The 28,000-nt window shown below is 42.2% G+C and overlaps 1 protein-coding gene across 1 annotated transcript; it reads right to left on the bottom strand.

Moving 5' to 3' along the window:
- Window positions 1-1,661: 1,661 nt before the first annotated feature.
- Window positions 1,662-26,068, bottom strand: AMACR (alpha-methylacyl-CoA racemase). Its single transcript, XM_074994323.1, has 5 exons — window positions 25,674-26,068; window positions 22,486-22,629; window positions 20,561-20,721; window positions 14,755-14,941; window positions 1,662-2,821 (listed from the first exon to the last, which is right to left on the bottom strand). Exons 1-5 carry the CDS (start codon window positions 25,957-25,959, stop codon window positions 2,412-2,414), a joined length of 1,188 nt encoding a protein of 395 aa, XP_074850424.1. The 5' UTR covers window positions 25,960-26,068; the 3' UTR covers window positions 1,662-2,411.
- Between the last annotated feature and the right edge of the window lie 1,932 nt (window positions 26,069-28,000).

Below are 28,000 nucleotides of genomic sequence, written 5' to 3'. Positions count from 1 at the left end.
TAATCCAATGCCACCAACTCACCAGAACCACTGCTGCTGCCACCATCACCACTGCCATGTTCTTCTCCCTCCAAATGCTGGGAAGGGACGTGTGCACAGAGCAGCACACAGCACTCTCGCATATTTGAGTATTTTATTGCTCAGAAACACGTGCAGCTCCAGTGTGCGTACCCCCCGCCGCTTCTCTCTGCCTCTGCCATGCTATACTGGAGTCTGAGAAGGAGACAGGCAGCAGAGGCAGGAGCCGCAAATGGCTCCTTAAAGAGCCACATGCAGCTCAGAGCCACCTTTTAAAAATGGCACCACTGCCAGCTCAGTGGACCAGATAAAATGTCTCTGCAGGCTGGATTCTGGCCCACGGGCTCGTGTTGGGACACCCCTAGGATAAAGGAATCATAGAAATGTAGGAGTGGAAGGAACCTCATGTAGTCATCACCTAGCACTACTGAGGCAGTAACAAATGACTCTAGACCATGGTTTTCCAAAGTGGAGGGCATGACCCCCTGGGGAGGATGTGAAGAAATTTCAGGGGGGGCACGAGGCAACCCAGCCCACCCCCCATAATTTTCCCCACCCACAGAAAGAGCTGGCCTTTGCCTCCAGCTCTCAGCCCCTGCCATTTTATGTGGGTGACCCAGCACAACTGCTATAAAAAGCAGGCAGCTGGCGAAGAGCTGGAGCTGGCTGCCTCCCTCCTGCAAATGTGAGAAAGTATGGGTTGTGGGGGGGAGGAGGAGGAGCAGGAAGGGTTAGATGGTGGGGGCTGGGGGTGCCTGGCTCAGGTGACAGGGATGGGGTAAGAGCAAGGGGCTGGTGGTGCCTGGCTTTGCGGTGGAGAGGGGCTCGAGTGCCCAACTGGCTTGTGGGACTTGGGTGGCTCGCTCCAGAGCTGAATATTCAGTGCCACATTTGCATAATGGCAGCCACTTGCCACATCAAAAGTGCTGCCTTCGAAATGCAAACTAACTGTGTAGAAGGAAGGTCCTTTGAAAGAAAACCCTGCTTTCATAAGCACCCTTTTTGCTGAAAAAAAATATTAGGAAGTGCAGTACTTCACATTTGTCTTTACTGAATTTCATCTGGCTGATTTCAGACCAATTCTCCTAATTTTTCAAAGTTGTTTTGAATTCTAAGCCTGGCCTCCAAAGTGCTTGCACGTCCTTCAATACTGGCAACACTCACAAATTTTATAAATACATATATGCTTCAATTCATTACCTAACACATAACAAAACTATTTACTAGTACCAGACCCAAGGCTGACCCCTGTGGAATCCCACTAGATACCCCCTCCCAATTTAACAGCAAACCATCGATTTGAATACAGTCTTGCAATAAAGTGGGAGTACAGCTTAGAGTAATTAATTCTCCTGTTTTTCCCAATTAAAATGCAGAAACCCACATCACTGGATCATAAACTAGGTCAGCATAGATAAACTAATTGAACTGTGTGATGGGAAAGACCTGGAGTATTTTGTCAGCGCTCCTCTTTTTCTCAATGTTTTGTTTCTGTTACGTATTTGTAATACTATAAAATAGTGCAAAGGCTTAGTAAAGAGCTGTCAGAAGAGATCTGGGGTTAATTTTGCATTCATTTTGTGCAGAACTAAAATCAGGTAGTTTTTTTTTGCTGGTGCAGAGAAATCAAAAGACAAAGTGGCTTCAGAATCTCTCAATTTATTGAAGGGAGTCCAAACTAAAAAACAATATATAGTTAAACCTATTTTCCATTTTTTACAGAATAGAGAGAAAGGGCTGCTTATTCGCAGACACTTTAATATATCCAATTCCCAGTGCAGTTTTTGCAGCCAAATTAAGACTCCAAAAGTAATATCGTCATGGGACAAACTGTACAATGGAAATGTAGCCAGGCTTAAATATAGCTGCTCTGCCATATACCACTATGGTATGTTAATGTGTATCCTGTGATAATGCAAACGAATTTTATATCAATACTGAGAAAATACCTGAAAAAGGATCTCTTTCAAATTTATAAATGAACACAACAACCAGTTTATGAAATAACATTTTATAAAAAGTATTGCCTTCAGTTAATTATGGCATATATTAAAAGCTCAAGGATTAAAATAACCACTCATTTCCTGTAACATACATACTGAAGGAAACACAAAGAAGATGTAAATCCTTGTAATAAGCAAATATTGTAGATCTTTTCAAAACCAACACCCTCAAGAAATATTTCAGTGTTAACATTCTTTAGGCATTCTAATCCTATTAGGAGTACAATTTGTACATTTAGTCCTCAATTAATTAATTATGACACACAGACACCTGCAGCCCTTGCTCTGATAAAATGATGCTACATTAACAGTTCTTCATGTAATTCTGCCTTTAATGCATAAAATCTTATTATGATAGTCTGACAAATTTCTCATGTGTATGACTAGATACTATAAATTAGATTTTGGCTTATTGAGTTCAATTACTTTTTCAGAGTTAAGTTTAGCAATCTCTTCCCTGGTAAATCCAAATTCTAGCAGTATCTCTTCTGTGTGTTCTCCTATAAAAGGATCCCTTTTGGGAGATGGAATAGCTGGAGTCCTTGAAAGAAGAGGAGATGGTCTAGGACTTATCTCTTCCTGATCATTCTTGATAAAAGAACCACGCTCTTTGTTATGCTGGTGTAACGCAACTTCATCCAAAGATAAAACAGGCGTCACACAGGCATCTGTGCCATCAAAAATCCTGCACCATTCTGCTTGTGTCTTCTCAGAAAATATAGCTGCAAACATTTTCTTCATTTCAGGCCAGTCAGAGAAACTCAACTGACTGGGAAGCTTATCTGAATCTAGCCCCAGTCCTAAAAAGATAAAAACAAAGTTTAGATGCATTATACTTTAGGCACACTAATAAAAATGCAATGATTTTTCTGTAACCCACAGCTCACTCTGCTTCTTAAGCAGATTTAGTACATACAGCTTTAGATGGAATAAGGGTCATAGCAAATTAAGCTTCAATTACAAGTGGTTTCAAAATTTATTACGGGGCACATAATTTGAAACAGGAAAGGAAAAACTGCAACCCCTGTTTCTTGGCATCAAACATTAAAATGTATCAGAGACATGCTCACAAAGACAGTATACATTGGGTACAGAGCTATATACTTAGGACTTCATATCAGTAAACAGAGTAATAATAATGAAGAAAAAGTAGGTATGGAGACCCTATTGCCTAACAGACCTGCTTGATCATTAGCTTCTATGATTCTATCATTACACTTCAATCTCCCTGGATGCTCAGTGACAGATTTAAAAGTGGAAGTCCAACAACAACAACAACTCTCAAAAGGTAGCTCAGGGGTTTGAGCACTGGCCTGCTAGATCCAGCGTGTGAGCTGAGTCCTTGAGGAGGCCATTTAGGGGTCCGGGGCAAATAGATTAAACAAAACAAAACAAAAATCTGCTCAGGATGGTGTGTAGTCCTGCCAAGAGGACAGGGGACTGGACTCGATGACCTCCTGAGGTCCCTTCCAGCTCTATGAGACATATATCTCCATATATTCATCCAAAAAAAAAATACTACAAAGAGAAATTTCAGACCTGCAATCACTTGCAAATTTAACTCCATCACCAAAGGACTGAACAGAGACTGGGAGTGGTTGGCCCATTACAAAAACAGTTTCTCCTCTCTTATGTTCACCACTCCACGTTAACTGCTGATAACAGGCCACATTCTCCATGACTGAATAGCCCTCCTCAACTCTGGCCATCTCCTTGACTGAGACTCCCTCTTTAAATCCTCCTCTGAAACCCTGACGAAGCAGGTCTTTGCCCAGGAAAGGTTATGCTCCAAAATATGTTATTCTATAAGCTGCCACTGGACTTCTTGTTGTTTATCATTTATACTGTGACCTTAACATAAAAAGCAATAGAAACAACTTTTAAATTAAAAAAAAAAAATGAAATGCAGCAAAAAAGCAGAGATCCCAAGCTTTGCTGGAAGTCATTGGCTACTACGCATGCTCAAAATGGACTTTTCAATGACTTATAACTAGAGCTCCCCAAAAGAAGGGAATCTCTTTGCAGAGCAAATTATTTGATTAAAAAAAAAATACTGCCAAGTTTCACGAGAACCACACATTTTTCATAGAAAGGGATTAAAAGAAAACTTTTTCAGAAGCCACCCACCAGGAAGGCTTGTGGCAATTTTACATGTAACTGGGCTGTTTGACTCTCAAACCCCAGAACAAGGAGGCAGGAAGAGTGTCTGGATACTCTCTCTCTCAGTCCCCAGAGTTATCCCTCTAGAAAAACTTACGTCAATTTCACAGGAAGAAAGTAACATTTACAGGAGCAGACAGGCAAAGGGTAATTGTTTCAATTTCCCCCTGGAAAACTGAAAATTTCAGCAGAACTACTTCTAACTATAATTCAACCACTCTATTCCCTCTACTTAACACATGGAGATGGATGCACCCCCAGACAAACATAATTTACCTACAAGTTATCACATTTCTGCCATTTGTACGTTGTATGAATAAAATGGCAATTTTGGGGAAAACCTGTTGAGTTTTCTTTTAGAATAAAGAAACAAAAAAGTTATCCTTTCTGCTGAGGTGGCTGGAAAATTTCAGAACAAGGAGAGAATTTTTTGGAAATTTGGGGTATGACAACATACTATAAACAAAAGAATTTTTGCTACTTAACTATAGCTACAAAGCAAACATTGGAACGTATCCCATCACTCACACATAACTATGAAAATGAACATATATTTAATATTGAACAAAATGCCAATGAAATTATATGCAAAAGATGCACTTCCATGAATCAGAAGTATTGTTTCAATTTCATTTGAGTCTGCTAAGGAATCGCTTTTCTATATGCTTTCAAACAGGGAAAGAAAAAAGGCTGTTTTTTTTTCCCCCAGCTATTATTCCCAATTAGCAGTAGTACTCTTCCCTTCCTCCCATCAACCTAAGTTCTTTGGTTCAATCTCTCTCCTTTCATGGCTAAGGAAACTGACCATTCATCATATAATCACACCTGTGCTCCAACACACTTCCACTACCTTTGCTAGATCAGGATCAACATTGCAAATGTGAAATGGACAAGGCTCATACTACACTCAAGCTGCTGCTACAATTATCACAGGGAAAGTGCTTTATTGCAGGATCAAAAGCACATTTCAGCTGCTAAATTATTATTTTACATGGTTTCCCTGCATAGGAAAATTGCAAAAAATAGAGGCATGAGTTAGAGTAGGATTCCAATACCCAATTTAATCTGCTGATCAAGAGATTTCCTAAAACATTTATTTAAAAGATACATAATAGTAAAATACTGATATGTATTTGAGACAAACAAAAATATGAAGCACTCGAAAAATTTGCCTAATATAAAAGAGACGGAAAATACCCAAGGGTGGAGGTACTTCCCCAACCAAACTGCAGACACAACAACCTGGTGAGAAGCCCAATTCCCAACTACTGTACCATTATTTTAGTTTCTGGACAAAGAGCAGGCAAATAGGTTTCTTACTAGAGTGTTGTTCCTGGAACAAGTGTGGGCCTCTATCTTTCACACTAGATCTAAGTTACCGGATGACTGATTAAATGTAAAGCTCTTTCCACTTCAACTAAAGGAAGAGGGAAAGTTTTCTGTATCTTCACCGCTATTGCAAGGGTAAACACCCTTTTTTACCCCACCCCTCCTGTAGCATCTTCTGGCTGCTGCAAGGCAGAGGGGATGGAACAAGAAGAGGTCTCCACCATCCTGATCCTCCACATTATTTTGGGATCTTCCTTCCAGTGCCTGCCTCTCCTGTGCCTCATAACTTCCCCAGAAATATTAATGTTTTACTGATGCCCATAAGATTCTGAATAGCAGATGTGAAAAGGAATCAAATGAATAAAATCTTGTTAGTATCACTCAGCTGCTGTTTATCAAATATCCTGGAGCTCTGTATCTACAGGTTCAGAAATCCAGATTTCATCTGGATTTTTCTGTAAGTACCATGCAACCACACACTCAATCATTAGGCTAATATCTACTCTTAATAATACCCAAATCAATCCCAAGGAAAGAAGAAACCAACTTACAGTACTTTAGCATATTCAATCAAATTAACATTTCTAGCTATCAGCCACACATAACAGAATTAATGTTCTAAGAATTGTATTATCAATCCTTTGTCACAATACATTGCTAAAATCCAAACACATGGATACTCAGGTCTGTGAGAGCTAGCAGAGGAATTCAGTTCTATATCACTATAAAAAGTATGCCAAATAACGTGTGTATGTAATGATGTTTCAACAAATGAAATCCTATCACCTTGAAACAATGTTTATTCATTAAGGCACTTAGCTGTGTGAGTGCTTAACTGAACCGAATTATATTATCTGATTACACAGGTATACTTAAAGATTATGTTTAAAGGAAAATTAGCAGAATTTACCCTAAAGGAATATAACAGTACACATCATAGAATTTAGAATTACAGTCATTTTCCAATAACCATTGCAGACATCAACTTTTAAATAACTAGAAACTCATAGCTTTTAAGTAGTATAGCTTTTCATTTTCCAGTCCGAACTAAATATTTGTGGTGCAGACAGGCAGGATTGCAACAAGGAGAATAAAGTCAATGGGGAAACAATATGCACTATGGCATTCTTCAAAATGCTACACAATGTCCAGTTTCACCACAACATAATCAAAATCCAATATGTTTTATAAATAGCATATCTGCGATAGCAATTAGGAATTTGCCCAGGTTCATTGTTACCATTTTAATCATAGGCATCTGCTTAGAAAAATTCAGTAATTTACAGCAGAACAGCTTAAAACAGGAGAAGGTGAAGAGGAGAGCTCAGCCTCTGTGACTCTATGCCAGCTCAGGGAAGCCCTAAGCCCAGCAAAAGCCATGCATGGGAAGGGGCATGAGGCAACCTGGAGTCGGGGTGAGGGAGAGAAGCCGTGAGCCCCAGCATATGCCGTGCAAGGGAGGAGATGAGTATGGAGGTGGGGGAGGAAACCCCTGGGAAAAACCATGCAAGTAGAGGGGGCCACTCAGGGAGCCTTAGGTAACTCACACAGGCCCTAAGCTGTAGTTTGGCCTACTGGCTTGTCAGATCTTTGTTATGGCTCTGTTACACTAGTATTTCAGTGAAGGTTCTTAAAAGGACATTTAAGGAACTTGGACAGGTTTTTTAAACTGCTAATTTTATTTTCAAAATACTGTGCTTGTACTTACAGCTATTTTGAAGCTACACTCACATCACGACTGAATAACACAATAGGCCAAAGAGCTCTTAATTTTCCACAGTTATAGCCACAGATAAAATGTATGGCACCTCAATTAATATAGAACTATATGACCAATTCTCATAAACAATTAAACTTGTCAAAACTCAGACAGCAGCACCTTTTTCCTGTGTCCACTATAAGCAGCATGCACAGTTTTGTCTCCTCCCCTGCCAAAGTCTAAGGCTACGGAAGAACGATTTTTGTGTATAGACACTCTGCTAGATAGTTCAAAAGAGCCCCCCCTTCTTTCAAAAAGTATTTCAAAAGAGCTTTCTAGTGCAGACGTGGCCTAAGATACTAAGTCTCTCAAATCATGGCATTTTATAACTGGAAAGGAGACTTTGTGGGCGAGAATGTCGCAAGGTGAGTGCTGTAATGCCCACATTTGCATGCTTTGCTTGTGTATGCAATTATGATTACACATAAACATAAGCAGCTTCCAACTTCTTATCTGTCCTAATAATTGCACTATTCATGCAATAATAATTACAGTGGCAAGGAAATGGGTCATCACAGGAAGGTAGGGGACTGTTTATATTATACCGCAGTGTTTAAAAAAAAAGGCATATTTTACTCATTCACAATGATTTTTCTCTCAAAAAACATTCCCCATAGTTTCATAACTCACTGCTGAGACTTTCAGCATAAACAAAGTGCCAAAGAAGCTCATTTAATTCGCAAAAAAAAAAAAAATCACTTAAATCTCATATTTGACTTCAAAAAAAATGCTGACACTTGAAAATTCAAGGTGCATAACGTGCAATCAGAAAACCATTTGCTCAACTTGCAGAATTTTTTAAAATAACAAACCCACAACTATTCAGGATATCAAACAAATTAAATTGGATGTAACTTTCATTACTGAAAACAGGACGTAATTACAGAAATCCTCCGTCCATATAAAGCCTATACACCCATGTTGTTAAGGTGCCTTTTAAAACTGTTTTATAACAGCCATGTACAGTGTGAGCTATCTCAAACTCCAAGGCCAGAATATGATTACCTAGTCCAGGGGTGAGCAAAAGAGGCCCTGGGGGCCAGATCCATTCTCCTCAAGACTTTTAATCTGGTGCAGGGCAGGCCCCTAGGGCTGCAGAGGGGGCGGAGCTTCAAGTGCTGCTCCTGCCCTCTCAAGAAATTCTCTCCACTCCTATTGGTTGGAAACTGGCAACTGGAGCTAAGAAATTGGGCTGCACTGCCTCACCACCAGCAAAACCTCTCAGATCCTTCTGGCTAGATGCGTAAAACTGACCAATGAGAACTAAGAGATTTTGCTGAGGGCAGAGACTGTGCAGCACAACTCCACACTGCCAATGGCAGCTGAGAATGGGCCAAACGTCACGAAAGCCTCTCCTGAAAGAACCATACGCAAGAAATAGGCAAACACATTGTGCAATTTGTGTATATTTGGCTGACAGTTCTCAGCAATCTAGAGGTAGCCATAGTGCCTTTGTTACCATCAAGAGTGAGATCCTGAATTCACCACCACTGGTGGAAAACAGTTCCAATAATTAGTATCACTGCCCTATATAAACACATATTATAGGAATTTGGCCTCTGACCCTTTCTGTTAGAGACCCCATGATCCTACCACACTCTGCCCCCCACAATAGGCAGTGGAGAGAGTCCTTCTAGATACCTAGGATAGTAGGAACTACAAGGCCAAAGAGAGAGTTCAGTTCCTTCCTATAGCTGTGGAAGAGAGGCTGGTGTGAGGCTGGCTGATGTAGCTACAGAACCCTAGACAGGGCAGTGCTGCCAGAAGCCAAGAACAGCAAGGAGAAAGCCTGAAAAGACCCTAAAATATGGATAAAGACAGTGTGGACCTGTGGGTAAGTGGACTAGAGAAGCCATCCCAACAGTTGGAATCTACAGGGCCCCAGGGCTAGGATTCTAAGAGGTAAGCACTGGGTCCCTCCCATCCTCTCATCAGCCACTTGGTAGAAGGAGCCTGGATGCAGAGGCACTTCAAAGGGGGCCTAAATTATAACGCCCTAGTTGGAGAGCTATAGCCAGGAAGGCCCCAGAGAACAAAGGCAAGGATAATGTGAGAGAAAGTACATGTTCATGCAAACTCAGCCAAGGGGTTGCTCACAAGAGGTGAGTGCACGCCCTCAGAGGACTAACATTTTATTATTCCATGCAACATAACACCTTCCCCAGCCTTACCCTAGCGATCCATGCTCTCTAAAGCTGAGACTGAACAGCACTGCTGTACAGAAGTACTCCAAAGCTACTAAGTATCAGTTAGTTTCATTACCCAGGGGAGCAAAGGGCAGGCTGAGTCCCCCAGAATCACTACTGGTATTTCAATCAGTACTGCTGATCAAGAAAGAATCTCTCTGCTTGAAAAGTCCTCACCATTTACCTTCCCTGACCCACACACTGATATTAGTGCGGCTCCCAATAACCTCCCAACTCTTGCATAGCCATAACAAAGTAGCCCTTTCTGCTGTTGAATTCTACGGCATGGCAGGCTGATACTAAAATAAGGAAGTGAACACCCTTTATTGCCCCCATGGAGTTTGCAACCTTACTACAGCAAATCCATCCCCCACATGCTGTGCATTGCCAAGAGTCACAGTCCTGCAAAGCACGAGACAATTAATGCCCCTCCCCACTTGCATGAAATCATCCCCAGCACCCACCCTCCATAGATTTTCTACTACAAAATTATTTTGCACTGACTAGTAGCAATCTAGCATTGCAAGCTTCCAGGCTGCATCTACACTAGCAAGTTTTTTTGAAAGATTTTTCAAAAGAAAGCGCTCTTTCAAAAGACCCCACAGAGCGCCTACGTACAAAAAGCATTCTTTCAAAAGAAAACTGAAAGAATGCAGCGCTCCTTTCAAAAGTGCTCTTCCACTCCTGCTTCAGGAAGAACACCCCCTTTCGAAAGCTTCTTTCGAAAGATAACATGTAGATGCTCCTCAGGGCTCTTCTTTCGAAAAAGCAGCTCTCATGGCACCTGATTTTTCGATCCCTGGCTCGTTCTTTTGAAAGCGCTGGGACTGTGGGGATCTGGTTTTGATCTGGTTTTTTCTGTGTGGATGTGCTCTTTCAAAAGAGATCTTCCAGAACCTCTTCCTTCAAAAGAGCTCTTTAGTGTAGACGTCGCCCCACAGTGTAATCACTAGTCACTTCTCCACTGTCAATGCAGGTCTCATTCTGACGTCCCTGTACTGACGGGCTGGCACGAGCGTGCCAAAGAGAGCCAGGAATGTGGTCTTTTGAATCCACAGATTCTGCAGCCAGTACTTGGCATCCCAAATCTTCATTACAATGAGATCCCACCAGTCAGGGAGAGACATTATTTCTTGGGCTCAGAAGCAGCACTCGGCAAACGCCACCACAACCTTGAATTATTTTCTGTTATCGCCCTCAGCAAACTATTCTTGAAGAAACCATCATATCCCTGTACTTGCAGTAATTCCATATGGTCTGCAAATACGGTAGAACTGCGTGTCCTGTATCTACAATGCTCATGACAATAGTGCAGTATTGTGAGGCTTCCAGACACGTGTCCATGATATTAAACACTAAAAAGTGCCACAGGGGCTTCTGGGATTTTTTTAAAAAGACACAAAAATTATGATCTGAACAATATTATGGAATGTTGTGAGCTTGGGAATCCTCAAAGATTCCTCAAAGAGTCATGTCTACTCCACATTGTAACCACATTTCCAAAAGATTCTACAGGACAGAGGTACATAGCACGCTGGGAGTACAAGCCCATGGTGAACAGTATTTTGCACTGACACAAATATTCTGAGTAAATATGCATAGCAGTAACATAAGCAGTCAAGTATGAAAGTGCCTGAGAAATATACAAACTTTATTTATTTATTTAAAATATTTTACCCCACCTCTCTATCTCAAATATTTGAGGCAGCCTACAACATTTTTTAAAAATATAAACATATATAAAAAGATTTAAAAATGTAAAACTCCAAAAGGACATGAAACCTACTAAAATATCTCAAAAGAAGGATCACACACACAAACTTAATCAATAAAAGCCCAAGTAAAAAGGGTGGCTTTAACGTGGCGCCGAAACAATGCTAATGTTTGTGCCATGTGAATGTCCTGGGGAAGAGAATTCCACAGCCTGGGAGCAAAGGCTGAAAAGGCCCTGCTCCATGTTGATGTTAATCTTACCTTCCTAAGTGGGGGAACAGGAAGCAGAGCTTCCCCAGCTGACCTCAAACCCTGTGCGGGTTCATATGGGAAAAGACGGTCCTTTAAAAGACCCAGTATATTTAAGGCTTTATAAGCCATGACCAAAACCTTAAATTGTGCCGGAAACATATTGGAAGCCAGTGCAGCTGTCAGAGCACTGGCATAATGTGCTCTGCATGAAGAGTGATAGTCAAAACTCAGGCAGCCGCATTCTGGACAACCTAAGGTTTCTGAAAAATCTTTAAAAGGAGTCCCATATAGCATGCATATGATGGTTCTACACCAACATAACTTGTATCAAAAACTGTAGTTTAGACAGGGCCTATATAATTCTTGGATGCAAGAGAAAAAAAAAAAAGAGGTCTGTTCTAACCTCTGAGTTAGATTTTGTTCAAAATAAATTAAAAATGGCTAATTAGGAAGTTGGAATAGTGAACTAAAGCTTGGGTACCTTCAATGAAGCATATGACTCAATATTTAATGACATCCGAGGCCTAATTTTCAGAGGAGCTCACCAACCATTGCAAACAGTGTACAATCAAAAAAATAAAAGTCACAAAAACTATAAGCACTGTTTTGAACATCAGAATGTTAGAATTTCAGCACTCCCTCCTTAAAATATGTACTAATTACAAGAGAAACATTCTTTTAAAAGAAAGATGAAATATATACACATCTGGAATGGTTTTGCTTTCACTGCTAAGGGGAGAAGTCATAGTCTAACAAAGCATCAGCTGTGCATCAGAAAACTGAGTTCTAATCCCAGCTGTTTTTGCTTCAGAGTCCCTATCTGCAAAATTAGTATAATACATACCGTATAGGATAGATATGAGCATCAATTCACAAAGCTGTAAAGTGCTTTGAGATCCTCAGAAAAAAAGGCAGCAATCTAAAGCAGCAGTATTATTCATAAGAAAGCACCTTATGATTTTCCACATCTAACTGGTCAATAAGTTATTTGCCACTATCAGTGCATATGCACCAACACTGGATGTTGAAGAAGAACAGAAAGAACCTTCCTACATTAACTTTGATAAAAGTGTGTCATCCGTTTCAAAACCAGGTAAGACTATCCTTCTAGGGGACTCCAACACGAGATGGCTGAGATTCTAATATGTGAAGTAACATCCTTGTGAAGGAAGGAACAGGCAGGCTAAATTCCAATGGCATCCTTCCGCTCAGCAAACGTGCAGATCTTTGTGATCATGAACTCAATCTGCAGGCAAATCAAGAAGTCTGAAACAACTTGGCAAAACTCCCACTTACAACAGTAACACCTCCTAACCTCTTTCATTTAAGAACACAGGATCTAAGAGATGTCCAAATCACCTATCTCATAACAGCTGATGATTGCTGGACTGACCACCCTCTTGTAAAATCACTCAAGTCCATCTGGGTTGCACCAAAACACACAAAGCAATCCAAATCACACAGAGGGCTTTGATCCTCATTGCGCCAAGAGACATTCCAAACACTCCTCTGTGAAAAACTGATAGTAGGCACACCTGAAAATGACTGCCCAACAGCCAAAGAAGCCCAGCCTGAAACAAGCCATCCATGAGGATTATGAAAATTCCATTGGCCTTGTTGCACACTACCTTCTGGACTGTTTTAACAAAAACACTGAGATTACAGCCCTTGTAGACCAGAAGAGAAAAGCCTTCTGCAACTGGTAAAACCAATCAGTGTCCAGTCAGAAGCAGAGCTCTTTCCATCAGCTCAAAGGAGGATCTGAGAAATCAGAAAAAAGGGAAGGACTACAAAGCAAAAGAAATCCAAATGTTCACTGACAAACATGACATATGGGGTTTTGTGAGAAAAAAGAACCTGTATGGACTAAGCTGATGTGGCCTCACGCATCTGTGATACAAAAGATGTTGGAGCCCTCTGTGATGCCACACTTCCATATTTTGGAAATATGTTTTTGAATATGAATATGAATAACTCAAAAATGCTTTATGAAAAACAGGTCAATAAACCTATCATTTCAGAGCCTGTGATCCCCTGAAGGTGTATTTGTGTGACTGTATCACTCCTGTATGTGAATTTAGAAATATGAAGTATAAACTTGCCTGTCAATTCAGACTTTCTAGTTAAAACCATTAGTGATACTTAAGAAACTTGATGATTTGGTGCTCCAGGCCATGATATATAAATGGTTTTGTTTTTCCTGTAAATCTAAACTGTGGCTGATCCTACAAAGACTTGTGATCTGTCCAAAAACGGCCTTATATAATCAAATATTTGGTGTTATAAAACAATGATTTCAAAATAAAAAGTGCAGTGTTGTTTATCATGGTGTAAGACAACAAAGCTGTATTATATTCTTGGTAACTGATATTTAGATATTTGCTTTATGCACCTTTTAAATTAGTGTTTCTTCTACTTGCAAAACAAAACTGAAATTTAGACTAAAGCCAGATTCTTACACTGTTCATAACCTGAATACTGGAAAGGGAACATAAATCCCAAATCCTTCTGTGTACGTGGTTTTTAAAAGGGTACTTCAATTCAATTCTAAAGGAGTCCTAGTCTTCTGACTAGAGAGAATGGAAAGGTGTATCTTACAAGAGAAGGAATCACTGTGAATGAAGGCAAACTGTCCCACACCTGGAGCGTATCAATTTTAAGCACAAGAGGAAAATCTAGTGAAGTCTGGGATTAATCATCTTTAATTAGCTTGCTACTTTACCTATCATGGATTAGTAGAAGAATTTATATACAGTATTTGCGAGACAGATTAACAGGGTGACAATCTGCTATATAACACTACATAGTTTTATGAAAGTTTGCATTAAAAGGCAAAATAGCTAACTTATTTAAAAATCCAATTTAACACAAAAAACTGAAATGCTCTGAAATGCTTTTATGAACTATCTACACTGCAAGTGCATTCTAAAATAGTTTAATTCCTTTCAAAAATTGCAGTCTGGCCTAAATTAATTTGCAGTCTGGCCTAAATCCTTGCTTTCCACCCAGAGTGAGTTTTTAAAACATACTAATAACACTTTGAAAATAGTAGTTTACAAAAAAATGTTCAATAGTTCAGTCACAGAATAACATAATAGCACATTTCCAGAAGAAATTCTGTAATTAAAAATACATATTTAAAAGACCCTACCTACTCAAATGTTGTAAAAATATGTAATTTATTAAAACTGGTTTCAAAAAGCTGTGTTGTCTGTACAAAACCCCAAATGTAATGGATTTCTTGTCACAAAGATATCAAATAATAATGATTAAAGTTTATTCAACCATACTAGATCGAGGAAAGGCAAGAGTATGTACTGAAGGATGTACTTACCCTTTATTAGCTGCTCATAAAATTGGGGCTCAATAGCACCGACTGCCACGTACTTCCCATCTAAGGTCTTGTAGGTCTCATAAAAAGGCGCTCCACTGTCCAGTAAGTTCTCCCCCCGCAGTCTATTCCAAAGGCCTATATTTTGTGATTTCCACAGGAAAGAACTTAGATATGCTGCTCCTTCTACCTTAAAGTTTTATTTAAAAAAATGAAACAAGTTTAGAATTACTATTAAAATTACTGGCAATTCCACACAACAACTAGACATAAACTTACAGTAAAGGTTATACTAGGCTAGGATTTATAAGTGTAATATTCTTGGTAAGTAACTGGCTTAAGGATTGTATTATTCCTAAGAGCAACCTTGTCTTTAAAATTCGGCATGTGTGTTTTCTAACCCTAAAAGGAGTAATAAGGAGGTCTGATCGATACCATCAGATTGGCATAAGACATACTCCTAGTGGTTCAAACAGCAAATAAAAAAGTAGAAAAGTGGCAGGCCAAGCTGAATAACTCCAGAAGACAGTAAGTGCCCCAGCACTTTAATGCTGGAATAAGACTACTCTCAGGAAATGTGAAGGAGATCAAGAGACAAAAAGCTCTCCCACAAAAGTTTAGTCTTTCAGGTGCTACAGGATTGCCTTTTTTTAAAGATAAACACTAACACAGGTACTTCTCTGAAACTAAGGGAGAGAAAAAACTTTTAAGCAGCACTTCAGTACAGAGCAAACAATGATAAGCACGTAAACAGTAAAGCACAAGAATTTGCAAGGGGGGAGCTTCAAAGACTGCACAGTATGTGTACACAAGTACATGTCTCAACAAAGCCCAGTTTTTGGTAAATGCTGCAATATTTGTAAGAAGTAAACCCATTTTATTAATCTGCAATTAGGATCAACAACTGCAGAAGAGGGAGCAAAGCATGCATGCTGATGCCATAATCCAAAAAGGGAGCACAAACAGCAGTACACAAAAGAGTACTACCCACAAACTGTATCTGAACAGATGAATGAATAATTTCTTTGGAGATTAATGAGACTCTAAAAGACCTACAAATTGGACTCAGGTGCCCAAATAGTTTTTTTTCCCCTGATATTAGTGTTAAAAGATTAAAGGAAAAAAACCATGTAACATGGTAACTAACAGGTTAAACTGAAAGCTCACAATAGGGAACATCTTCCCACCAGAAATACATGTGTACTAGAAGCAAAAGTAAAAGATCAAAAAGAAATGATTCACTTTGCGATAGTCAAAAGGAATTACACCCCTTAGCAGGTTAAACACATGCCCACCCTGTGGGCTGATGCAAAGGGTGCACACGGTAGAGGAGATAATGGACAGAGGGACAGTATAAGGACATTTTGAAAGCGTAGAAAAACTAGCAATTAAACTGACAGAATCACACTGTCTTACCATACAAGCCCCCAGATATATTTCCATAAGTATGAGGAAAAAATATTTCAAAAAAGGAACATGGTAATTTAGTAACAAATGATGCAATTCAGAGCCCACAGATTCATGCACGCACTAGCACACAGCATGGGAAAAAAAGACTGGAATGCTGATACTGTGTCTTGATCCTAAAGAGGCATAACTGAAAGCTTTCCCTTTTGGTACAGTTGTTATCTATCAGGGAGACATTTTGGGGGCTGTGTGTGGTGCAAAGTAGTTTACTACTTTAAATACATGGTGTGGATTCTGACAGATTCCCTTAGACGAGAAAACCTCCTCATTACGTACTTTTATTACATCACATGGAAGACATTGCTTGTGATCTAAAATCTGCTCTAGCATCTTCCATAGAACCATGCAGCACATATCTGAGGAAACTGAAGGTACAAAAGTGTATATCTGGTAAAAGGAACTCCAGTTATTAGAAAGAGACAGTATTAGTAATGGAAAATTTGATCATTACAAACAAAGTGCTGTCCGGAACAGTATCCCTGATGATGCTACAGCACATCTGATGGCTGAGCTCTGTAACTTTATCCTTACACACAACTATTTCAGATTTGGCGACGATATATACCTTCAAAGCAGTGGCACAGCTATGGGTACCCACATGGCCCCGCAATATGCCAATATTTTCATGGCTGACCTGGAACAGCGCTTTCTTGGCTCTCGTCCATTAACACCACGTCTCTACTTATGCTACATTGATGACATCTTCATCATCTGAACCCATGGGAAGGAGACTGGAGGAATTCCACCAGGACTTCAACAACTTTCACCCCAACATCAACCTTAGCCTGGAACAGTCCACACAGGAGATCCACTTCCTGGACACCATGGTGCTAAGACACGATGGCCACATCAATACCACCCTGTATCGTAAACCCACTGACCGCTACACCTACCTTCATGCCTCCAGCTTCCATCCCAGACACACCACACGATCCATTGTCTATAGCAAAGCACTAAAATATAACCGCATTTGCTCCAACCCCTCCGACAGAGACAAACACCTACAGGATCTCTACCAAGCATTCTTGAAACTGCAATACCCACCTGAGGAAGTGAAAAAACAGATCAACAGAGCCAGACGTGTGCCACGAAGCCTCTTACTACAGGACAAGCTCAAGAGAGAAACCAACAGAACACCACTTGCCATCACCTACAGTCCTCAACTAAAACCTCTACAGTGCATCATCAGGGATTTACAACCCATCCTGGACAATGATCCCCCACTTTCACAGGCCTTGGGAGGCAGACCAGTCCTTGCCAAAGACAACCTGCCAACCTGAAGCAAATCCTAACCAGCAACTATACACCGCACCACAGTCCCTCTAACTCAGGGACCCATCCATGCAACAAACCTCGTTGCCAGCTCTGCCCACGTATCTACACCAGCAGCACCATTACAGGACCTAACCAGATCAGCCACACCGTCGTGGGTTCATTCAGCTGCACATCTACCAGTATAATTTATGCCATCATGTGCCAGCAACACCCGTCTGCTATATACAACGGACAAACTGGACAGTCTCTATGTAAAAGAATAAACGCACACAAATCAGATATCAGAAATGGCAATATACAAAAACCTGTAGGAGAGCACTTCAATCTCCCAGGGCACACAGTAGCAGACTTAAAAGTAGCTATCCTACAGCAAAAGAAATTTCAGGACCAGACTCCAAAGAGAAATTTCTGAGCTACAATTCATCTGCAAATTTGACGCCCTCAGCTCAGGCTTCAACAAAGACTGTGAATGGCTGGCTAAATACAAAAGCAGCTTCCCCTCTCTTGGTGTTCACACCTCCAGATCAACTGCTGGTAGTAAGCCTCACCCTTGCTGACTGAGCTAACCTTGTTATCCCCACCCTTGCTCTGGCTTATTTATACCTGGCCCTGCAGATTTCCAAGACCAGCATCTGATGAAGTGAGTCTGTGCTCACGAAAGCTCATGCTCAAAACTTTTCTGTTAGTCTATAAGGTGCCACAGGACCCTTCGTTGCTGTTAAAGATATCTGGGTTTACGATGACCAGGACAACTGTATGGTATTTGCCTGCCTGGCGTGAAGGTTACAGATCTCGCGAGACATCTAAACAGACTTACGTGTAGTACTGGGCAGGAGCCAGTACAGGTTCAACTTCTCTCATCCAACACCCTCGGGACCTTACCAGTGCCAGAAGAGAGATTCTGCTGGACCACAGGAGATCAATATTGTCTAGAAGCATTCCCAACACTTTCACCACTCACTGGGTTCTTAGAAGACATTTAGGGGTAAATAACAGCACAAAACACTGAGAGCCAGGACTGCTGGTTGTAAACAAACTCTATAGGACCACAGGAAACTTGGCCAGACCCATGGTAAGTGGTCATCCAGCTAACTAAAATCATGCCTGATTACAGACTTGCCAGACGAGAGAGTTCTAAATGAGAGAGATTCAACCTCTAGTCATAATACATATAGGTACTAATGACAGAAAAAAATAGGAGAAAAATGCTAGCAGCCAAATTTAGGGTGCTAGATATGAGATTGTCTAGGGCCTCCATGGTAGCATTCTCCAAAATGCTTCCGGTTCCACATGTAGGACCAGGTAGGCAGGCCCAACTGCAAGGGCCCAATGCATAGAAGCAATGAGGGTGTAAGGAGAATGCGTTCAGATTTATTAGGTATTACAGAAACTTTTGTGAAAGGCGGAACCTATAGAGGAAGGATGCTCCCTCTCAACTAAAAGGGAAACAGATTGCTGGTGCTTATAAAGGTCACAGAATAGTTTTTAAACTAAGGGCTGGGGAAAAGACTAGAGATGCAAAGGAGTACAGAGAATAGACACCTATCTCTTAAGGGAGGATATATGGAGATTTTTTTTTATGGCCTACTAAGGAGGAGTGGATGGAAGAGGATGAAGCATCGGTAAGAGCTGATGCAAAACTGTCAAATGAAAAAGAGTCCCATTCAACTACATCTTGTAATGGCAGATAGCTAAAAAGTGAAAAATAATTAAAGTGCTTACATATAAATGCTGGAAGCTTAATTAACAGGTTAGGCAAACTAGAGTCCTTCATATTGAATGAGGATATTGATATAATAGGCAACGCAGAAACTTGGTGGAATGAGGATAATCAATAAGACACAGTAATACCAGGGTACAAAATATATTGTAAGGACAGAACTAGTTGTACCATGGGATTGGCACTATACTGAAAGTATGGAATCAAAGGAAGTAAAAATTTTAAATGACCCAAATTATACCATAGTTTGTGGCATTACCTCTGGTAGACTCTAATAATAATAATAATATAGCATAGCAGTAGGAATCCACTACAGACCACCTGACCAGGATGGTGAAACTTACTATGAAATGCTCAAGGAGATTAGAGAGCTATTAAAACAAAGAACTCAATAATTACAAAGAACTTGATAATAATGAGAGATTTCAATTATCCCCACATTGACTGGATACATGTCATCTCAGCATGAGATGCAGGGTTAAAGTTTGTTGACACCTTAAATGAAAGCTTGTTGAAGCAGCCGGAACCCACAAGAGAAGAGACAAGTCTTGATTTAGTTATAAATAGAGCACACAATATGGTACAAGAGGTGAATACAGCTGGACAGCTTGGCAATAGTGACCATTGCATGAATCAGATTGAGCACCTCTGTGGCAATGAAGACACTACAACAGTCCTTCACTACAGCATTTTCTCACAGGGCCGTTCAGGCATTATGAAAATTAGTATATGAGTGTACAGAATTTGAAAAAACTTTTTGAAAAACAAGAACTTTCCCCTTGTCCCTGCCGCATTCTTATATGTGAAAGTAGAAATATGTTCTAATATGTTTTAATTTTAATGTACTAATGAGGTATGAAGTGTAAATCTGTTTAAGTTTAATGTACTAATGATGTAGCTTAACGTTTTGTTTCCCTAGGTCCCAGTGCTATGCTTTACAACTCCATCATCATTCTTCCACCGTGTAGAGTTAGAGAAATGGTTGGCAACTCCTGGCACAAGTGCCAAGAGCAGCATGCAAGCCAATTTTCATCTGCACGCAAGGCAGGAGCTCTGCCCTGCTCCTCTTCCACCCCTGCAACCAGGAACTTGCTCAAAGTGAGAAAAGGCCAGCTAATGCTACTAACCACCACCTAAATGATAAAGCTCTGCATCTTTATTTAATTACACTGCTGTAAATAGAACTATTAGTGACTTTAAAAAGTGTCACAGGCATATATAGTGTATATAGAGGTCAAAAGGTCACATTTAAACACTCTGCCTGGAAAAGGTTGCTGACCCCTGAGTTAGAGTTTAAAAACAAATAAACTAGATATAAATATATAAATTTCAAAACCAAAGACTTACCATACTTGCATCAACGACTTGCCCTTTGCCAGACTTTGTACGTTCATAGAGGGACATAATTATACCCATTGCACACATGACACCTCCACCAGCCAAATCAGCCAGGAGATTAACCGGTGCATAAGGATTTTCATCTTTTCTACCAAGTTTTGACAACACACCTGAAAAAAGTGCAACAAACCCACACAAATTTAATCCAAGTATACAAAACTGAAAACTAACTTTCTTCAACTTCTATACTTTAACCAAAGTAACTCCAGAATCCCCTAAATGCCAAAAGAATCTTCAGCTAGCAATTTAAAACAACATTATGGCCCCTTCAAGCTGCAGGAGTGACAAAAAGGGGGCTGAAGCAGAGCCAAGTATCTGGCCATTGTTTTTAATTGAGGAGGGACTTCTGGATTGCTACCCCTCTGACCAGTCACTTTACTTTCACTTTGCTATTTCCCCATACTTACTCTCTTTCACCTCCCCCTGCCACTGGGACATGATTGAGTTTATAAGCTCTGCAGCAAAGACAGATCCCTCCTAAAGCCTTCAGCCTGGGATCTGAGTCCTGCAGCTGAAGCAACACACAAACTCCTGGCAGTGATACATTGTTTAGGTAACTCATACACCAATAAAAACAAAAAAGCAGTAAAGTAGCACTTCAAAGACTAACAAAATAATTTATTAGGTGAGCTTTCGTGGGACAGACCCACTTCTTCAGACCATAGCCATACCAAGTATATAGACTAGCACGGCTTTCTCTCTATTACTAATCATACACCCATGTGTGTTTTCTAAAGAGCACACAAGCTGACATCTGGTATTAGTTCACTGAATTTAGGATGCATGCACAAAGCATTTCAATAACTAAAATCTGCCATTCAATAGTCCAACTGGTGTCATAAGCACCAGTGGGCAAATATATTAAATCCAATTTGGACTTTCCAGGGCAAGTCATTTTTGAGTTACAACAAACAAAAACTAGAAGGAAAATTTCCTAGACACAGGATCACCTCATTTTTGAGCAGTCACACCTCCCAAATGCCTTGTCTAATTTGCCATAAACCTGGCAGAAAAATTCTGCCTGGCATGCCTGTGAAATTTCAGATTGCCAAAAACTACGATTATAATGTATTTTGGGATATTCTGTTAAAAGCAGCCTGAAAAATACTAACTCTAGGTCACAAAGGAAGCAATCTGGTGGGTCTGTAAACACTCCACATACTGTCTGGTCTTTTTACAAACAAACTCTGATAAAAGTTGATTTGGTGTAAAAAGAGTTAATTACTGCACAAGCATAGTTTATGTTTTCTAATACAAAGACACCCTTCTCTACCCCCCCCCCCCCCCCCCCGCCAAAAAAAAAAATAATAATGTCTGCAAATACTGTTGTTGCTAGCTAAGTTTTTTATTTTGCAATAGACTGGTCCAGTTATGCTAACAGCAGCCAAGAACCACATAACATGGTACTAATTAAACTAAACTTAGGAAGAAAATTATTTTAGAAAGCAGTATGGACTTTGTTCTACATTCCAGCAGTACTAAAGTCAATATTACTACCTCCTTGTGGGCATTCAATATAAGGATACGTACAATGCTAAGGCACAATAAAGCTCACAAAGGTCCTAAATCCTACAGCTTTCACTCAGCTCAATAATCCAGCCTCTCACAAATAGTCCCCTTGATTTGTAGTTCCCAGGGACTAAACACACAAAGATTGCCCAGGAGAGTAACTGAAGCCTATCCTGAAAATTATTTTTACATTAGAAAAGAGGTTGGTTTTTCTTTTTACACCCCCCCTTTATACTTTTTTACTGTACCTAAATTGCAAGACACTCCAGTACTTTAAGACATGTACACGAAGTACCAGTTAATACAATTCTTAATTAAAACAAAAATATTAATTATTAATCTAATAGGAATTTTTTACTGCTTACCTGACAAAGCTAAATAGTTGATGTCATGACCCGCAGACTTGGCATATTTTCCTGACTGGCCAAATCCAGTAAGTCTAGCATAGATGAGTCTTGGATTTTCCTTTAGAAGGACCTCTGGACCAAGACCGAGTTTCTCCATGACACCTTAACAGTAAAATAATATTTAATCACAATCCAAACTTTTGCTTTTGACCTAGATTCAAAACAAACTTGATTTGAAATAAAAACTTCAACATGTCATACTCATATTTTGAATTCTTTCCCTCCCTTTGGTACCTATCCTCCCAAAAGCATCTTTTTTTTTTTTCGATTTTGTTACAGATAGAATTTTCAAGCTGTGTTTAGTTTGTAAATTGGACTTTAAACTGTGTTTTGCAAACCAGAGCTAAACTGTGGTCAGAATTTTATATTATAAACAGTGATGATACTGCAAAGCAACACAATCTGAAATGGAGGGGAGAAAAGAAATATTTGATTCCGACAAGTGCTTAACATCACATTTTACAAATGGAACCACCTTGCCAAACTAACCCATAAAAGCACAACCCCATCATCCTTCAGCTCCTTTAAGACTCTGTCGGAGCATGACACTGACTGGAAATTGACAATTAATAATGGTTAAGCAGAGAAACAGAGATATGCTGATATATCCATTTAATAATACACAAAATTATGCAGATCTGGATCTTCAAATTTCCATGTATACTGAAAGGTTAACTCATTACATATGAACACTTCAGCGTATGTTTAATCTTTAATACAGAACTTCAGCCCACAGGGATAGCAGTCAGTAGCTACGTCTACACGGGGATGCTACATCGAAATAGCTTTTTTCGATGTAGCGAAATCGAAATAAGCTATTTCGATGAACAGCGTCTACACATCCTCCAGGGCTGGTGCCGTTGGGCAGCACTACATCGAAGCAGGCGCGGCAGGGGAGCGTCTACACACCAAAGCGGCCCACATCAAAATAAGGTTGCCAGGAACAGCTGCAGACAGGATCACAGGGCGGACTCAACAGCAAGCCGCTCCCTTAAAGGGCCCCTCCCAGACACACTTGCACTAAACAGCACAAGATCCACAGAGCCAACAACTGATTGCAGACCCTGTGCATGCAGCATGGATCCCCAGCTGCAGCAGCAGCAGCCAGAAGCCCTGGGCTAAGGGCTGCTGCACACGGTGACCACAGAGCCCCGCAGGGGCTGGAGAGAGCGTCTCTCAACCCCTCAGCTGATGGCCGCCATGGCGGACTGCGCTATTTCGATGTTGCAGGACGCGGATCATCTACACATGCCCTACTTCGACGTTCAACATCGAAGTAGGGTGCTATTCCCATCTCCTGTTGGGGATAGTGACTTCAACATCTCACCGCCTTATGTCGATTTCAACTTCGAAATAGCGCTCGCCACATGTAGACGTGGTAGGCGCTATTTCGAAGTTGGCACAGCTACTTCGAAGTAGCCAGCTCATGTAGACGCGGCTAGTATGTGATATGCAACTGGAAGCTTAGTCTCCGGCTTAAACTTGCCACATTCATGGATTAAATAAATGGGCTTGTGTGGCTTAGGAAAGAAGAGAACTGTTATCGCTACAGGAGTTGTACCTCCATGTTAAAACTAAGGCCCAAGATATGCAAAGCCTTATATGCTTGATAACTTTATACACTGAGAGTTCAAAGGTTTAAGCCAGTGAAAAGAGTAAGCTTATCTTTGCACAGCTGAAACCCCAGCATGGCACAATGTGACATTTTATTATATTTGACATTACATATCCATTAGGGTCATTCTCTGGCTCCCAGACAATGGTCAAAGTTGTCAGGGGCTTAATGGACCATAGTTTGGATAAGGCACTTTAACCCTAAACTTTCCTTTATAGGTTGCTGTAGCCCATAAATCTGGGTTTACCACATGACATCTGCAGCCATTACACTACAGTAAACTCTCTTTTAAATGCTATTCATTTAACTGGTACTGCTAGCAGGTGCTATTCCTGGCACCTGGGTTTCCTCTTCCATGGGCACTGTGCTTCTGAGAGCTGCTTAACCCTGGCAGAGATGGATGGCCTAAGTACACTGACCCCCCAACCCTGCACAGGAGCACAGAGAACCCATCCAATCTCCTGTCCCCTCCCCTCAGGCATGGCAGCTTGGGCCGGGGGTACCCAACAGCTTAACTCTGATGGAGCAGCTTAACCCCAGCAGAGATGGGAGGCTGGAGCATGGTGAGCCACCATGGGCCGGGGGACTACTGCTGGGAGCGGCTTAACCCTGGCGGGGAGTGCAGCACAAGGGGTGGCTGGAGTACTGTGAGCCCCCACCCCACCCCCACATGGCAGCAGAGTCCGGGACCTGTGGGTGGCTGCAGCATGGTGAGACAGTCCCCCTCCTCCCCACAACAGCGCAGGACAGGGCCTGAGCTGCTGGGAGCACAGAGGGCTGTGCTGGTGGAGGCAGCATTCTGGGTGCTGGGCTGCCCAGGGCCGTGGGGAGTAGAGCGCTGGTATAGTGCTGACCCCAGATGGCGAGGGAATCTTCTCCATTATCTGAAATATTTGAATATCCAGCAACCTCCCGGCACCGATGCCGCCGGAGATGGAAGAGTCTAGTGTATTTTTCATCCAGACACGTGAGAGCTGTATTCCCAACAGCAGCTCCTTATCACCCACGTACACCACTATCTGACTACTGTCCTACATTCACCTGACTTCCCACCTGGGTAGCAGCAACTTACCCACCGATACCAGCCCCTCATCCTGCCTCTTCTCCCCTGCAGAGCACCCCCAGGATCCCTTCCCCAGTAAAACACCCCCCCAACACACACACACACCTCCGATCCTCTACAAACAGCAGAAGCTACATCCAAGCCTCGCACCTCCCCGGCAGCAGAACTCCTCCCAAACCCTGCAGCCAGGGGTGCTCCCCCAGTGACGCCTGCGCCCCGCCGCCCAACCAGGGGCCCTTCCCCTGGCTGCACTTGCACCCCCGCCACGTTGCACTCAGGGACCCTGACCCCGATACGCCCACATCACTCCCCGCCAAACCCTGCCCCCAGAGGTCTTCCACCCGTGCACCCCGCCCTCCAAAGGCTGCACTCGGGGGGCCTCTCCCTGCCAAACCCGCACCCTCCCCCAACAGCACCCGCTCCCCCCCGGAGGCCCCGCACCAGGGACCGGTCCCCTCGCCCCCTCACCGTGGCGGAAGGGCTCCACCAGCACGTCCGCCCTGAGGCAGAGCCGCCTCAGCACCGCCACCCCCGGCGCCTGCTTCAGGTCTAGCGCCAGGGAGCGCTTGCCCCGGCCCTGCACGTCGGTGCTCATGGCGGAGCGCGGCGAGCGATCCACCCGCACCACCTTCGCCCCGAAGTCGGCCAGGATCATGCCGCAGAGCGGGGCGGGCGCGAGGCCCGCCAGCTCCAGCACCCGCACCCCGCTCAGCGCCATGGCTGCTCCGCGGCCTCCTGCCGAACGCCGAACCATCGAGCGGCCGCCGCTGGGCCCGCCCGCCGGCGCTGCCCCCGGGCTAACAGCGCCGCGGCGCCTCTCCGTGCTGGGGGAAGGGCCGTTGGGCGGAGGGACTCCCCCCTGGGCTGCACTCCCCAGCCGGGCGTGAGGAGCGGGGCCCCTCCGCGCGGGATGAGGGGAAGTGGGGCCGCAGCAAAACGAGAGCAACAGCACGGCAGAGACCGTGGGGGGCATGGGGGTCTGGTGGGAGCAGGGCCCCCTGTGTTGAAGGTGCTGCTGTGGTTCCCCCTGCTGTAATCCTGACTATATATTTTATTACATTGTAACCAGCTTTTATGCTTTTCTAAACTTAGCCGGGCCCCCGGCTGCACAGACTCTGCCTCACCTGTGCAGGGTGTAATTTTACCATTAGCTTTAATAAAATCTTTAAAACTGAACCCTTCTCATTCTTCAGCATCCCTGGGAACAGTGTTGTCTTTTGTGTGACCCAGGGCAGGCCCAAGGAGTGTTTCACCCACGGAGGTTTTAGAAAGGTAAGTGTGGAGTCCTTTAGGTTTGAGTTTTGGGATATACGACGGCCCAGGATTTTACCTTTTGAGTAACAGGGAGCATTCCATTTTTTTTTCCAAACAGGCCAAGATTTTTATGTAAACCTTTGATTCGAAGAACAACAGTTTTAAATAAACTGAATATTGCAAGACCTACATTAAATAATCACACGAGTTGACCATACTGTACAATCCCCTTTTCATAGGTGGCACAAAGACAGAGGGCATGCTACATGGCCAGTTAATATATTGCAATCCCAGCTGTGAAATACTCTGCCCCAGAATTCTGGTCTACACATTGACTCACTCACTGCATGACCATACTACAATGTACTGAAAGTTACTGAGTGCAGGAGTATGTCAAAGTGCAGTAGAGAATTCTTCCTGTGCTCCAGCAGCTAACTGCACAGCAAGCTGCAGCACATAGATTCACGCTCTAGCTTGCAGTGCACTAACTCAGGGGTAAACAAGACTTGGGCAAGTTGCTCAACGATACACAGAAACTATGTACCAGAGCAGAGAATTAAATCCAGGGCTCCCAGCTCCCCAGGATTGTGAACACGATTCTGACTACTTCTCTTACTTCTGCAGATGTCACCTTGATGGCCAGCTCTTTCACATTGTCAAAAATCTCTATCAGATGAGGCATTAAGCAGACATGCTTTATGAATTGCTGCAATCATCAGATCAGACCAATAGCGAGCACAGAACATGGAGAGATACAATAAATAAGAAACTAGAAATGAATAACAGGAGAGGAGATGGAAAGGAGTAGACAATAAAGCTCATGGAAGAACAGAGCTGTCAAGGTGTTTGCTTATTCTGTAAGTAGAATAGAACATAAGAACATAAGAATGGCCATACTGGGTCAGATCAAAGGTCCATCCAGCCCAGTATCCAGTCTGCTGACAGTGGCCAATGCCAGGTGCCCCAGAGAAGGAGAACAGAAGACAATGATCAAGTGATTTATCTCCTGCCATCCATCTCCTGCCCTTGTATTGAAGGCTAGGGCACCATACTTTACCCCTGGCTAATAGCCATTTATGGACCTAACCTGCAAACATTTATTGAGCTCTTTTTTAAACCCTAATAGAGTCCTGGCCCTCACAGCCTCCTCCGGCAAGGAGTTCCACAGGTTGACTGTGCGCTGTGTGAAGAAAAATTTCCTTTTATTAGTTTTGAACCTACTACCCATCAATTTCATTTGGTGTTCCCTAGTTCTTGTATTATGGGAAAAGGTAAATAATTTTTCTATGTGTGCTTGACTGTAGATCTGTCTTCCTTTCCCTCCACTGACACATTCCTGTTCTTGCAGTTCACTCCAGGGACATTCCCCGTAATGACAGCTGGACTTACAGACAGCTGTGAGATCTTTCAGGGTCACATCCATTGTAAGAAATGTTAATTATGTATTACTGTTTAATAGTAGGTGAGTGGTTATCTGTGCCTTGCACAGGGTGGCTACAATGGAAATTCATACATTTGCAAATCACAATGTTCAGGCTGGA

The sequence above is a fragment of the Carettochelys insculpta genome, chromosome 5, assembly GCF_033958435.1.
Source record: "Carettochelys insculpta isolate YL-2023 chromosome 5, ASM3395843v1, whole genome shotgun sequence".
NCBI lineage: Eukaryota > Metazoa > Chordata > Testudines > Carettochelyidae > Carettochelys > Carettochelys insculpta.
Note: the sequence above shows the minus strand (reverse complement) of the source record. Positions and strands in the feature narration are given on the sequence as shown.